The sequence below is a fragment of the Ceratotherium simum genome, chromosome 13 (assembly GCF_057802395.1).
Source record: "Ceratotherium simum simum isolate JZ-2026a chromosome 13, ASM5780239v1, whole genome shotgun sequence".
Taxonomy (NCBI): Eukaryota; Metazoa; Chordata; class Mammalia; order Perissodactyla; family Rhinocerotidae; genus Ceratotherium; species Ceratotherium simum.
In genome coordinates this window covers 26,894,450-26,909,035 of record NC_141912.1, presented here as the reverse complement: position 1 = coordinate 26,909,035, position 14,586 = coordinate 26,894,450, and the positions used below count along the sequence as shown (strand labels likewise).

The 14,586-nt window shown below is 41.5% G+C and overlaps 4 protein-coding genes across 4 annotated transcripts; 2 read left to right on the top strand and 2 right to left on the bottom strand.

The window, feature by feature from the left end:
* Positions 1–5,384: 5,384 nt before the first annotated feature.
* On the bottom strand, positions 5,385–5,842 carry LOC106803750 (histone H4). The gene has a single exon (XM_014796302.2). The coding sequence runs from the start codon at positions 5,746–5,748 to the stop codon at positions 5,437–5,439; it is 312 nt and encodes a 103-aa protein (XP_014651788.1). The 5' UTR covers positions 5,749–5,842; the 3' UTR covers positions 5,385–5,436.
* Positions 5,843–10,470: 4,628 nt separating this feature from the next.
* Positions 10,471–11,201, bottom strand: LOC101392142 (histone H2B type 1-C/E/F/G/I). Its single transcript, XM_014796301.2, has one exon. The coding sequence runs from the start codon at positions 11,184–11,186 to the stop codon at positions 10,806–10,808; it is 381 nt and encodes a 126-aa protein (XP_014651787.1). The 5' UTR covers positions 11,187–11,201; the 3' UTR covers positions 10,471–10,805.
* Positions 11,202–11,467: 266 nt separating this feature from the next.
* LOC147915549 (histone H2A type 1) lies at positions 11,468–11,945 on the top strand. The gene has a single exon (XM_087438182.1). It carries the CDS (start codon positions 11,486–11,488, stop codon positions 11,876–11,878), a length of 393 nt encoding a protein of 130 aa, XP_087294308.1. The 5' UTR covers positions 11,468–11,485; the 3' UTR covers positions 11,879–11,945.
* A 1,576-nt stretch (positions 11,946–13,521) lies between these two features.
* Positions 13,522–14,025, top strand: H3C10 (H3 clustered histone 10). Its single transcript, XM_014796303.2, has one exon. It carries the CDS (start codon positions 13,562–13,564, stop codon positions 13,970–13,972), a length of 411 nt encoding a protein of 136 aa, XP_014651789.1. The 5' UTR covers positions 13,522–13,561; the 3' UTR covers positions 13,973–14,025.
* Positions 14,026–14,586: the final 561 nt, after the last annotated feature.

Sequence of the window (14,586 nt, the reverse complement as noted above, 5' to 3'; positions counted from 1 at the left end):
CAGATCTTTTCAAATCTAGGGGAAAATCTCAGTGTTTTAATAGCATCTTTTAATCAACTTCAACTTTAAATAAGAGAACACGCTCAAAGGCTGTAGAACTCAGCCCCAAAGCTCTGACCCACATTAAGGGACAAAGGATCAATCTTTCTTTGTTGTAATGAGAAGCTACAGGTCCTGCCCAGGAATTCAAGTTCTTATCTTCCTCCCAAGAGAGGAAGCTCATGGGAGGAATTTAATCTGAAAGCTCATTTCAAAGCTCATGGGTTTATTTAATCTGTGGTTAATGGATTAAATCTTCTTGTGTAAAAAGATCTTGCTATAAACATCTACTACGTTCAGTAGTTAGAGTCAAAACATCAAAAACCTAGGACAGTCATTTGGCTTTCTTTTCCAGCTATACAGTGTTTACTCTAAAACCTTAACAAACAGAAAAAAGTATAATGACTAAATGCACTGAGAATTAGCATGTATTACTTAACACAGATTTGACAGTTTCATCTCTTGTTCAGGACTCTACCCTAGAGAATATACCCTAATATAGTCAATCAGGTGGGGTCTCAGTTGACAGCATCAGGAACATTACCTAATTAATTTATTTATTCACTAGATATTACTGAATGACTGCTGTGCTTCAGACACTGTGCTTGGCACTGGTGATATAGCAAAGAAAAAAATTCCTGCCCTCATAGTATTTACCTTTTGCTAGGAAAAGACAGAAAATAAACTAATACAAAAGTTGCTTTGTTACATCCAGTGGCCAATTATTAGCCTTCATTTTACTTGACCTATTGGAAACGTTGACATAGTTGACCCTACAGTTTCTCTTTGATATACTTTCTTCACTTGGTTCTATTTTACCAGAGGCTCTGTGTCTCTTGCTAGTTCATCTCTTCTCCCCAAACCCTTAAGGTTGGGGGACTCAGGGCTAAGTTTTTACTACTTCTCTCTCTACACTCACTCCTTGGAGATCTCACCAGACTCAGGCTTTAAATACCACTTGTACATCAATGACTTTCAATTTTATATCTCCAACCCAGGCTTCTCTCCCAAACTCCAGACTTGTACCCAACTCCCTACTTTCTTTCTTCACATGGAAGTTTAATAGACCTCTTAAGGTTAACACATCCAAAATAAAAACACCCTGATATTCCCCCCTCATAATCTTTTTTCATTAAAAGACTCCTTCATTCAGTTGATAATAACTTCATCCTTGTCTTTTTTCATACTTACATTTGATTCTTCCAGAAATCCTCTTGGTTTTGCCTTTAAAATATATATGGAAACTGACCAATTCTCAATACCATCATGCTACCACTTTGGTGTGAGGACTGTCATCTTTCCTTTAAATTACTGGCTTCAGTGCCCTTAGTGTTTTCCCTGCTTCCACGTTTGATTCTCCACTGTCCTGTGGGAAATTACCTTGATGCCCTGGTAGGCTCCAAATATTACACTACCAGGCAAGCTCTCCCCCGGCACAAAAAGACTCAGAACAAATTAAAATGCTAGGGAATGCATGGTTTTTAAAATCAATTTAAACACAGCCTGAGACAAGGGGAAAGACCTGGGGTAAGTTAAGACTTATGATAAAGGTGTAAGGTGACGGACCATGGGTTATATAACATTCAGATATCTTTCTGTTGCACCAGCCTTCCTTGCTGATGGTGTGGTTATGAATCCCAGACTGCAGGTTTGGGCAAGAAGTTCCACAAATGGAAAGTACCCTTGGCCAATGATAGGCACTTAGTTCATTGAAGAAAGACAATTATGCCTGGTCACAGCTATTGCCCACCAATTTGCCTGCCAAATAGCCATGGGTTTTAGTTGTGTATCTTGGGCAAAGAACACCTGGGGCCAGAATGGCTACCACCAGTGGGTGACTGAATTGAGGTCCCACAAGTCCCAAGTATATTTAATGTATCATGAATATTTAGTGCCTCATGTATCTCATGCATATTTAGTGTCCAAGCGTATCAAGTATAACTAGTGCCTCATGAATATTACACATCTCTTGGTCCTGTATCCCTCTCTCTATTTCCTAACTACTTATCTATACTTATTGCATCATATGAGTTTCATCCATCACATTTGTTTCTCTGTAGCAGAATTAAATCTCTGCAAATAGTATAAGAAATACATATATCAAAATGTTTAGGAAACCAAGATCAGGGATTTTATCAAATATGATCAGACCCTTAGGTATTTTATAATAAATATTTTAAATTTTATCTTTTGTTCAACTTGGTCTGTTTTAATGACATAGTTGTGAAAAGGGATAAAGGCCTACTTGTTTTAAGGAAGAAAAATTAGTTCTAAGCCTAGGTTAATAACCAGATTCCTGGGAAAAAGAATTTAGTATAAAATCCAATCATTCTTCTGTGTGGTTTTGTAGACAGGGCCAATCAATATGTACCATATATTTTCTACAGAGTCATTATTCTTTAAGTATTCCTGACAACTTATCAGAAGTCCTTTTAATAGAATATCTTTCTAAAATTTGAGGAATCAGTGTGCAAAAGATAGCAACTGAAAGTATAAATGGCTTTAGTAAAGAAACTTTAGCCACAATCAAATCAGTTCATTCAGTCCTAAGTCATTAATTCTTGCTTTGTTGATCTTGGGTTAAATAGCCTGCTTCTAACATGGCTTGGAAAATCTTAAATCAGTTCTGTGGTAGAGTCCGACAGGTATCTGGTACAGTTATTTATTAAAGTTCTTTGGATGCTTCTTCTGGAAAACTCAATTTCAGATCCGTATTTTGTAGCAGGAGCCTTCAGAGATAAGTGTATGAAAAAACAGTAACCATTTGTTGATGACAAATAAGAATATGTCTGGTTAATTTATTACATTAATCAATATTATCAGTATGGAGTAGGATAGAATCCTCTATTTAGGTATAGTGAGGACAATGATAAATCTCCAAAAGCCTTCTGATATATCTCATAAAGTATTTACTATTGTTGTCACCAAATGAGAAAGGCATTTATACCTGGGAATAAAATCTGTTGGTAGTTTTGCATCAGTCTTTTATATGAATATAAGTATGTTCTATCCAACTTAAAAAATATAATTGTTAAACATTTATATTACTAACATTTTATCTGATTAACTTAGGGATGTATAGTTTCCTTTTTTGATTTGCCCTCTTTTTCCATATTGCACAATATATAACAGAATAGTTCTCACAATTGTATATGGCTAATTACAAATATTGAGTATGTCTTTGCTTATAAAATTAGAGAACAAATATTATGTGTGGCCTAGTGGCCACTTGGGAAACTACAAAAATAGTTTAGGTATCAGTAACACCTTAATGGTTTTATTATTCAAAATTTGGGGCCTGGATTTAGAAAAGATAATACCTAAAAGTTTCAAATGTTTCATTACATGAGGCTATGAATGTAAGTCATAGATTTCTAAAGACAAATACTAAAATATTAGCTATAAAAATAGCATTTAAATTAATGCAGAAAATACTTACGGATTTTTTTTTTAAGAACTGAGAGATGTCAAAAATATTCAAGAAATCAATGAAAAGCCACAAATAGATAATAGACCCTCAGAAGGTGTTGAGGAAATGTAATTAAAAACAAAATCTCCCAGTAACCACCAGGTTGTTTCCTGTATCTATGAATCTGTTTCTACTGGAGGGGGCAGGGTTTGGGGGATGGGTGAAATAGGTGAAGGGGATTAAGAGGTACAAACTTCCAGTTACCAAATTAGTAAGTCATGGGGATGTAATGTAAAGCATAGAGAGTATAGTCAATAATATTGTAGTAACTTTATATGGTGACAGATGGTAACTAGACTTATCTTGGTGATCATTTCATAATGTATATAAGTATCAAATCACTATGATACACACCTGAAACAAATAGGATATTGTATGTCAATTATACTTCAATAAAATCCCCTGCTCTATTAAAAAAAAAAAAAAAAAAAATCTCCCAATCCAGACAACCTCTCCACAAAGGTAATAGAAACAGAAAAGTTTTATTATTGAGTAAGCATTAAACCACATTGTGACACGCATCACAGGCAGTCTGCTAAAGAGATTGCAAAGACAGAAAGAAATCTCTCTTTTATACAGCCAAGTGGATACAACCCATTCAAAACATGAAGGTTTTGCAACTTGGAGGCATGTGATAGCTGATAGGGCCATCTCCTCCCAGGAAACTGGGAGACAGAGTGTTATCTTCCGTAATGACTATATTTCAAAGACATGGCTCTAGGGTCCTTGAGGAAACATTCCTGAGTTGGGAGAATGGCTAGATGCTTATTTAGCATTTCATTTTACAAAGCAAGTCTAGGGGAGGCAAGAGAGTTTTTAAAATTTTTAACTTTAGCTTTAACATATATAAATCTGGTCATTGTTTCCTCTTTTTATATACATGTGGATAATTGCTGCTTTAGTCTGTGTATCTGCATCACTCAAGGTTTCCACCAACACCCAAGTTTTCACCTTTGAGTTTCTTTCTATAGTTTCTAAGACTTCCTCTGGGAGAATGTTAAAACCTCCTTTGAGTTGAGGCCTAGATTTATTTCCTTTTTTGATTCCTTTTCCACTCTATATCAAGGGTCTCTTTTTAGTAGCCCTCCTGGGTTAGAAGCCTGCCTTGTAATGCAACCTCATTTCTCTCATAATTTAGTTGAGATCCATTTTAATTGCACCCCACCCTCACCAATTGTTCTATGGTATATTACTTAAGTTAGCACATAAGAACTCTACCAGCCTTCCATACTGATGAGTGCTAACTGGGATTGGAGCAAGGGGCCAATGACACACTTGGTCTATCAGAGAAGAGACCTGAAAAGGTAAGTATGGCTGGTCACAATTGCAGCTCTCCAATCAGCCTATTGAACAGCCGTGAGTTTTGTTTCTTGAAGAGAGAACGTATGTTGCCAATAGGTGTCACCAAATTGCCGGTCAAGTTTTAAGGCCTCATGTATACTGAATGGGCCACGTCTCACAAATTAGCGCTGAGGTGCCAGGTGTACTTCCTTCATTCCTTCCATCCCTAACACATACACTATCTTATTTACAAATCAGAGAATGCCATTCTGCTCAAAATTCTCAAACCCTATGTATTTGGATGTTTCTTTCCAAGTCCTGTCACACCACGCCTATCAAAATGGAAACACTCCGTTCCAGTAGGGTTACCAGCTAAACTACGGAAAAGCCAAATTAAATTCAATACAACCATGTTGAAACCACTGCAAACTTTCCGTCTCTCACTAATCCAAGAATGGATTGAGTTCTCCTAGAAAGATTTAAGGATAGAAAGTAAAAATAAAACCAGCTAATTAAGAGTATGAAACCAGATCAAGCGCAAAAACAAAAAGGCCAAACCAGCATTACTGCTCCTCAGGTGAAAGAGTAGGGGGCCCTGAGAAGGGCCTTTTGTTTTCCTAAGGGAACGGAGACAAAAGCGCCAACACTTAGCCGCCGAAGCCGTAGAGGGTGCGGCCCTGGCGCTTGAGCGCGTAGACCACGTCCATGGCGGTGACCGTCTTGCGCTTGGCGTGCTCGGTGTAGGTGACGGCGTCCCGGATCACATTCTCCAGGAAGACCTTGAGCACCCCGCGGGTCTCCTCGTAGATGAGGCCGGAGATGCGCTTGACGCCGCCACGCCGGGCCAGGCGCCGGATGGCGGGCTTGGTGATGCCCTGGATGTTGTCACGCAGGACCTTGCGGTGGCGCTTGGCGCCGCCTTTGCCCAGACCCTTCCCGCCTTTACCACGGCCAGACATAGTGAGAGAGAAACTTCCACAACGTCTTGTCGCTGCCTCAGCTGATGCAGGCTTTTATACGTCCGTTGGCGGACCGAACTGAGAACCTAAGAAAAGAGGCGGGAAGTCTCGCCCAAGTGGGGGAGGGGCATATAACAGCAGCAAAACGGGCTTGTGTTCCCTTGTACTGTTTTGTACCATAGTAACTATTTTGTTATTATGCTTAAAGACTTTAAAAATTGCTTTTTCACAGGAACGCAAAATTTAAAACTTAGAAAATTTACATAGAGAAAATGAAAAAACTGATTGCATAATACTCCAACATAAGCATCTTCTATGATATATTTTAAAATTTCTAGTATTTAACAATAATGTGCTTTCTAATTTTTTTTCTATTTTAAAGGAGATCTAAGTTGTCCTAGTGAGAGTCTGAGCTCCCTGAAGCAGAAAGGTGGAGAGGAAAGGGAGCTGTTTTAGGAATCAGAAGACACAATTTCTAGTTCCATTCTGTCAAGCACAACCTGTGTGGTCTTAGACAAATCACTTAGTTTCTCTGAACCTCTAGCTCCACCCGGAAAATGGAGATAGTTATATCTGTCTGCCTTTCATTAAGACCTATAGAAAAATGTCTCATTTTGTTAAGATTGGTTAAGATTCTTCTTGGGGCAAGCAACAAAAATCAACTCTGGCTCGCTTAGATTAAAAACAAACAAAAAGGATGCTGGGATACAGTTTGCTCAAAAGGATGCTAAGGAAGAAGTTTAACAATCAAGCCTCCAGAAGAGCATGTTCCAGGACAGCTCCAGGGGTTTCACAGACAGGGGCTGCTCTGCCATCACTGTGACTCAAACCTTCAGCATCTCCCAGTCTGTCACTCTAAAATTCCAAATTCTGGGAGACAGAATCTGATTAGCCCAGACTGGGTCTATTCTCTACTCTTGCATCAATCAGTATATCTAAGGCAGCATCATATAGTAATGAAATGACTTCTGGGTGTCCCTCCCTGTGTATGGGAGGCAGTTCCCAAAGAAGGGGTGATTGCTGTGATCTGAGTAGTTACCCCGAGAGGTTCCTACTACACCAATACTTTACAAACAAAAATAGCCTCTCACTTCTGAGTTCCCCATAGTGGTTAGCATAATTGTGAACAAATAATGAGCCTTTCATACTTGATTAAACTGATTTAAAAAAGTTTATTCTGGCAGAAGTGGTCAAGTAGATTGAAGCCAGAGGGATTGCAGGCCTGGTGATTTAGCTAAGAGGCCCTGCCTTCATCCACATGTGAGGTGTATGGCTGCAGGAATGGACAATCAGGAACTGTGCAGAGCAAGGAGTAGCTATTGCCGTGATTGATTGGATGTGGGAAGTGAATAAAGGAGAAAAAAAGTCATAAACCATCTTTTTAATGAGCCCTGGGAAAGGGCACCATTGACAGCAATTGAAGGCTGGGAAGATTCCTGAGAGACAGAATCTGATTGACCTTGATGTCTACTCCTGGACAGATGAGCTGTGACTAGCAGGACAGAACGACTTAGCAGAAACATGGCTGTGAGGTGCCCATTCCTGTGGGCCGGGGGCAGTTTCCAGAGAGGCTGGGTGGACAATCCAAGGCTGGTGGAAGAGGAACCCCTGCATTCTCTCTTCAGCCCTGTGCGCCAGGAGGTCTTTGTCACCATCACTGACCTCAGCAAAAAAATAAAATAAAATAAAAAAAATAAATAAAATAAAGGAGATCTATACATAAAAAAAAACATTTACTTTCTCCTAAGAGGCTTACATCCTCTCTCCCCTTTCCATGTGAAAAAGGTATTTAAACCTTAATTCTAAGCAGTCTCTTTGGAGTTATTTGTTTTTCCCTGGATGTCTGTCATGTATACATGTCAAAAAACTTGTATGTTTTTCTCTTGTTAATCTTTTATTACAGGGGTCTCAGCCAAGAAGTTAGAAGCATAGAGGGAAAATTACTTTTCCTCTCCTACATAATTCACATTTTTTCTATTTGCATGTCGTTCAAATAAAGTACTTATAAAAATTTTTATTTTGTTTAAATTTCTAATATATTTGTATAAATCTTTACCTAAAATGGCATGTTTTAAAATGACTTCTAAACAGTATCCTATAGCTAAAATATACGTAGGATATAATCACATTAAGATCCTCCTTGAAGGTTCTCCATTTCCCAACCTTCAAATATAACCATTATATCAATAAAGAGAATATTTCTTATATAGTTTAAATCAATTATAGTAAGCATAGATAAAAGATATGAAAGAAGAAATTTATAAAATCAAGAAGCTGCCTAAGCGGGAGGGAAGTTTGTCACTACTTTGGTTAGAAAGACTTCCTGAAAGACTCAGGAAAAGTTTCTTAATCTCCAGCCAAAAAGAACACCCTGAGTCTTTGCCCTAAACCACTGCCCTTTGCCTAGTGTACCTACCCTTTTCCAAAACAGGAGACCCAAAATTCATTTGAGTATTGCTCTTTTATTATTCCACAAGAAATTCAAGTCTATTTACCATCTTTACTAGGAATTAGTCTTTTTTAGACAGTTCACAGTCCTAAGACTAACAGCAGAAAACTAGATTTTTTTTCTTTTCAAAGAATTTAATCCTTGCTTCAGAATAATCAGCTGTGACATTTGGATTTAAATGAGGTTGTTAACAAACTTGGCAAACTGGAATAGAATACACCCAAGCAAATTGAGGGCACAAAGATTGCTTGGCCTAAGTGGTGACCCGACAAAGACAGATTAACAGGAGAAAAGCATACAAATTTCATTGAACTTTTATATGTACATGGTAGCCTTTGCAAGAGAATAAAGACCAAAGAAGTGACCAGACCAGGAAGATTTTACGCCTTTGAGACAAAGAAACAATAAACTTATGAAGAATTGACAAGACAAAGAGGTTTGGGCTAGGGGTAGCAAATGGTGAAGAAGTAACAAAGTTTGTTTATACAGCCTTCTGGGCCCTAAATTCCCTGTCTCTGGTGATAAGGACCGTGTCTCCCTTCCTCCTGGTACAGGGAGGGTACATTTGACATGGGAGATTTATCTCCTGCTTTCAGGGAAGAAGGGTGAGAGGTGGAGGGCAGTCAGAGTGACCTTCCTGCTTCTGCCATTTTCTCTAACACCTTCAGTTTATAAGATATTCAGTATGCCAAGGCACCATATTTTGGGGTAGCGCATGCTGAACCCCATCAGAATGAACAATGGCAAGTCTCTTTTCCTCCCTGGCCCACCTTCCGAAACCCCTTTCTTGAGAACATAAATTGCGCAAGCAAACCTGGACATCATTCCAGGCTTGTCCTTCTCCTTCACCACCCCCTGCAAGTCAGTCTGCAGCAAGCCCTAACCTTTCTGCCTCCTTTATCTGTTTATCTCCTTAAAAAATCTCCTTTTTATCCCCTCCTCCTCCTCTTTCTGACTGCTCTCTCTGCCATAGTTCAGACCCTCACCACTGGCTGCTATTTGCAACCTCTTCAACTTGGATCTCACTCCCTTCCAATTTACTCTCAACTGAGCCATCAGAATAATAAATCTGAATCATACCTTTAACAAGATTTTGAAATCTGCATAGACTCTGCCTTCCCCTGGTAGATAAACTTTATATCACTTTTCAAGGTGTACAAAGCCCCTTGCTATCACTTCCTGCTTACCTTTCCACATTTATCTCCAGCCATTCCAGCCTCTAGCAGCTCTAAATGATTCCACCAGCCTACTCTGTGTTCAGACTCCTCAGCCTAGAGCACCCTTCCCCTCCCCCACTACAGGATCCTATCAAATTAGGCAGGCTCCATTTTGCTTATTTCTCAGTTTCTGTTTAGTCATTTTCTTAACTGTTTTGCCTGAGGATGCTGGGACTTTCCCATTTCAGGAATATTTCTTAGCACATATTAGGCATTCAAGAGCAGTTTGCTGAATAAATGTTTAAGAGTAAAAAATGGTAGACGGATTGAATAAGCAAATTTCGAAGCTTGCCTTAAGAACAAGCACACTCACCATACTGTACTTTATTTCCTGCAATCTACTCTCCAATTTCTTACTCTTGAGCAAAGATATAACAACAGTTCTGCGGTGGATTTCCTCCACCAGTAGCCCAACGTAGCCCCCCACACCAGACATGGCTTTTGGCTTCTCCTACCATCTGAGATACCAGGATTTTCTGCCAACACAGAAAGACACATTGCTTTACTGGATATATTATTTCAAAGAGAACTGAAGAGGTGGAGAAGGAGAAGAAATTTTGAGCTTTCCAACTCTTCACTCAGCCTGACACAAGAGAAAGGACTCAGGTTTATTTTTCAAACCATTATTGTCACACAACTAAGTCATTTAATCCCTTTAACCATGCCTATAATTTTACAGGGGAGGATAGGAGGTGGTGGACCAGGGGCAAACTGTACAGAGAGGTAACTAGGTGAGAAAGGAGAAAGCAGAACACAATCTAAATTATGCTGCCTCATAACAAGTCACTAAGTCTGGTCAGCACTATTGTTTAAAATCACCTTATCTTCCAACTGTAAAGTTAGAGGTTTTAAAAGTTTACAGGAGGTTGTGGGCCTACTGCAGCTTTAGGAGCAAGCACTCAGACACTGACTGTAGAGTTCTGCTGCCTTGTCAAGTGAGACCTAACTTCCGGATCCTGCGCTAATTCCTTACTCCAATTCCAAGGGCAATAATTAGCATCTATCTATCCGGGGATAAACTGAAAGAAAACCCCGGGAACTGCTGTGACGTTCTGGCTACTAGCAGTACACGGCGGGATTTTCAAATACTTCCACAACCCAAAGGGCCGAGGTATGATTTGCATTATTAATTCTTCATTAAGGACACGAAGTTTTTGACATTAAAAGGCAACTGCAACTTAAACGTGCAAAAATATACACGAAGAAAGTCCCAAACTTATTTTACCTAGTTTTCCTCACACGTTCCAGAAAGCATAAAAATGGTCATTTATACCTTAAACAGAACAATAGAGCCAATAGCGAACAAGCTCTTCCTTGGAAAACGTGGATGGCTCTAAAAAGAGCCTTTGGGGTGTGGACAAAGACGGACCTGTTGCTCTGCAGCTGATGGCTCACTTGGAACTGGTGTACTTGGTGACGGCCTTGGTGCCCTCGGACACGGCGTGCTTGGCCAGCTCCCCAGGCAGCAGCAGGCGCACGGCCGTCTGGATCTCCCTGGACGTGATGGTCGAGCGCTTGTTGTAATGCGCCAGGCGCGACGCCTCGCCCGCGATGCGCTCGAAGATGTCGTTGACGAACGAGTTCATGATGCCCATGGCCTTGGACGAGATGCCGGTGTCGGGGTGGACCTGCTTCAGCACCTTGTACACGTACACGGAGTAGCTCTCCTTGCGGCTGCGCTTGCGCTTCTTGCCATCTTTTTTCTGGGCCTTGGTCACCGCCTTCTTAGAGCCCTTCTTCGGGGCAGGAGCGGACTTGGCTGGCTCAGGCATACTGAACGGTGGCGAAAGTGAAGCAAACAGACCAACGGCCTCTCTTTAATTATAGTGGCTTATGCAAATTAGGTGGCGTCGAGGTCTCTGGTGATTGGCGGGTATCCTTGGTTACGTCACAATCCAGTTTCACCCAATCAAGATACGCATTCTGCATAGTCGCGTTTCCATTGGTCTAAATGAAAATAAAATATTAGCCAATCGTACACCTTCCTTTTCGCGCCCAGCAGGGCCTATAAACAATGTGTTTCGGTACTTCGCTTTAGTCAGTCTTGACAACAGCTGTTGCGCGCTTAACCATGTCTGGACGTGGCAAGCAGGGCGGCAAGGCTCGCGCCAAGGCCAAGACCCGCTCTTCGCGGGCCGGGCTGCAGTTCCCCGTGGGCCGAGTGCACCGCCTGCTCCGCAAGGGCAACTATGCCGAGCGGGTGGGGGCCGGCGCGCCGGTGTACCTGGCGGCGGTGCTGGAGTACCTGACGGCCGAGATCCTGGAGCTGGCGGGCAACGCGGCCCGCGACAACAAGAAGACGCGCATCATCCCGCGCCACCTGCAGCTGGCCATCCGCAACGACGAGGAGCTCAACAAGCTGCTGGGCAAAGTCACCATCGCGCAGGGCGGCGTCCTGCCCAACATCCAGGCCGTGCTGCTGCCCAAGAAGACCGAGAGCCATCACAAGGCCAAGGGCAAGTAGAAGTTACTAGTTTCAGCAACTCAAGCCTCCCAATCAAACCAAAGGCTCTTTTCAGAGCCACCTACCACTTGCTTGGAAGAACTGAGCACTAGCTTTTAAAGGTTTCAACTCTGGGTACTTCTAAAACCCACTATAGATAACTACATCAGTTTCATAACTTGAGTTAGGTAACGTAGAGTCTGGCTGAGTCTCATATTCCCCCACCTCCTCCCCGTCTCTGGTAATGGGACTATTTGCTTTTGCCGGGGCAAATGTGGCAGTTTTAAGACGCTTGTTTTCTTTTTTCTGTGTCTTAGCAATTAACATACCGTGGATCCAGGGGTATACCCAAACCCTTATGCTAGGCCAGAGGCTCATTTTTGAGCCTTTAGGTTTCTGAGAAAGACCTAATCTCATATCAGCATATAAATTTGTTTCATATTCTTAATTAAGCTAAGGAAAATTTTAGTCAGCCTTTTTTTTGGAAAAGTTAATTGAGGTGCCTGATAAGTGATGGTCATTTGTGTCAGGATAAAAAATGCTAAATTCTATTTTTAAAATGTGTTTGTCTTTTTATTGTGATTTAAAGATCTTGTTGATGCACGGATGGACTTATATTCTCTTTTGTAACTGCTTGCTTTGGTCACTTCTAGGCCTTGGAGTGGCAGTCAGATGTATCAGTTAACACGCAAGGAAACTATCATATGGTTTTGCCAGTTGCTGATTAGAACTATTGGATGTGGATGGAAACTCAAGGAGTGATTTAGCTTGTCCTAACCACAGGTTACTGGTAGGGGGGAATTACATTCTTTAAGAGCAAAGGAATTACAAGTAACCCGGTTAGATTAGAGACATATACTGCTTCATGCCACTGGTGAAGCCAGCACCCCTCCACCCCCCCAAATTAATAAAACAAGAGCAAGTATATTTCTGTTAAATTTTTGAATTTCTAGGATAGTAGAAAAATTATGGTGCAATGGAATTGTTTTATATTATCTGAAAATGAAAAGAAATTCGTCTAAGGATGCGTTTCTCTAGGAAGTTATTAGCCCTAGAATTTCTCACATGCAAATCATATTTTTCTTGCTGAAAAATAAAAAAAATTCTTAAGCTTTTAATTGTTCAAAGGATAGAAAATTGAGGGGAAAGGGTATAGAGTTGAGCTATCCAGTATGGTAGCCACTAGCCAATTGTGGCTAGTGATCACTGGACACGAGGCTAATCAGAATTAGAACAAGTGCTGTACATGTATAATACACACATGATTTTGAAGTTAGTGCAAAATAAAAAAAGAATGAAAAATATCTAAGAATTTTATTGGTTACATGTTGAAATGAATGTTTTGGATCTATTGGGTTAAGTAAAATACATATTATTAAAAGTAATTTCTCCTGGATTTATTTTGTTCGAATGTGGATCCTAGAAACATTATATTTCTTACGTAGCTCGCATTTAATTTCTACCGGAAATGGCTGGTATAGAGCGAATAACTTTACAGGAAAAATAGGAAAAAAAAAATATTGAGACTATGGACAACTAAGAATATCAGAGGATTTGAGGCACAACAAATAAAAATTTCGATTTCTTAACCAATCCGGTTACCAGTTGGGTGGGCCTGGTCTCCTTTTGTCCAATCAGCTTCTGACTCTCAGTATAAATAATGCGGCCAGCTTTCATTTCCTACACGAATCCAACGTTCAGACGATGGCTCGCACCAAGCAGACAGCTCGCAAGTCCACCGGCGGCAAGGCGCCCCGCAAGCAGCTGGCTACCAAGGCGGCCCGCAAGAGCGCGCCGGCCACCGGCGGCGTGAAGAAGCCCCACCGCTACCGGCCCGGCACGGTGGCGCTGCGCGAGATCCGCCGCTACCAGAAGTCCACCGAGCTGCTGATTCGCAAGCTGCCCTTCCAGCGCCTGGTGCGCGAGATCGCGCAGGACTTCAAGACCGACCTGCGCTTCCAGAGCTCGGCCGTGATGGCGCTGCAGGAGGCGTGCGAGGCCTACCTGGTGGGGCTCTTCGAGGACACCAACCTCTGCGCCATCCACGCCAAGCGCGTCACCATTATGCCCAAGGACATCCAGCTCGCGCGCCGCATCCGCGGCGAAAGGGCCTAAGACTCAAGGTCTCCCACTCATCTCCAAAGGCTCTTTTCAGAGCCACCCACATATACCCTGAAAAGGACTGTTTCCCTGTAACCCTTAATGGTATTAGTTTTATCTGTGACAAGATAGTCTCCATTTCCAGGCACTTTACAATCTTGCTTTCTAGAGACTGAAGATTGTTCTCCAGTGGAGACTATCGGGCAGAAGTTCCTTACAAGTGCTTTTTTTTTTCTTTCTCTCAGCTGTCTTGACAGGTTAGTGCCCCAGTTTACACTACCTTCCAACTGTGGCTGTGGTGGTGTACAACAACGCTTTCCCCCTGGTAAAACAAAAAAAAAAATTTTTTTTTAAGATTTTATTTTCTTTCCCCCCAAAGCCCCAGTAGATAGATGTATGTCATAGCTGCACATCCTTCTAGTTGCTGTATGTGGGACGCGGCCTCAGCATGGCCGGAGAAGCGGTGCCTCGGTGCGCGCCCGGGATCCGAACCGGGGCGCCAGCAGCGGAGCGCGCACACTTAACCGCTAAGCAACGGGGCTGGCCCAAAACAAAAATATTTTTAATCTAAGCATTCAAGTAGAATTTACCTACAAATACATTTTTTTAACAGTTACATAACTAGTGCA

Coding starts and splice junctions, on each gene's coding strand:
- LOC106803750 (XM_014796302.2), bottom strand. CDS start 5,748: ATGTCTGGCCGTGGTAAAGGCGGGAAGGGTCTGGGCAAAGGCGGCGCC.
- LOC101392142 (XM_014796301.2), bottom strand. CDS start 11,186: ATGCCTGAGCCAGCCAAGTCCGCTCCTGCCCCGAAGAAGGGCTCTAAG.
- LOC147915549 (XM_087438182.1), top strand. CDS start 11,486: ATGTCTGGACGTGGCAAGCAGGGCGGCAAGGCTCGCGCCAAGGCCAAG.
- H3C10 (XM_014796303.2), top strand. CDS start 13,562: ATGGCTCGCACCAAGCAGACAGCTCGCAAGTCCACCGGCGGCAAGGCG.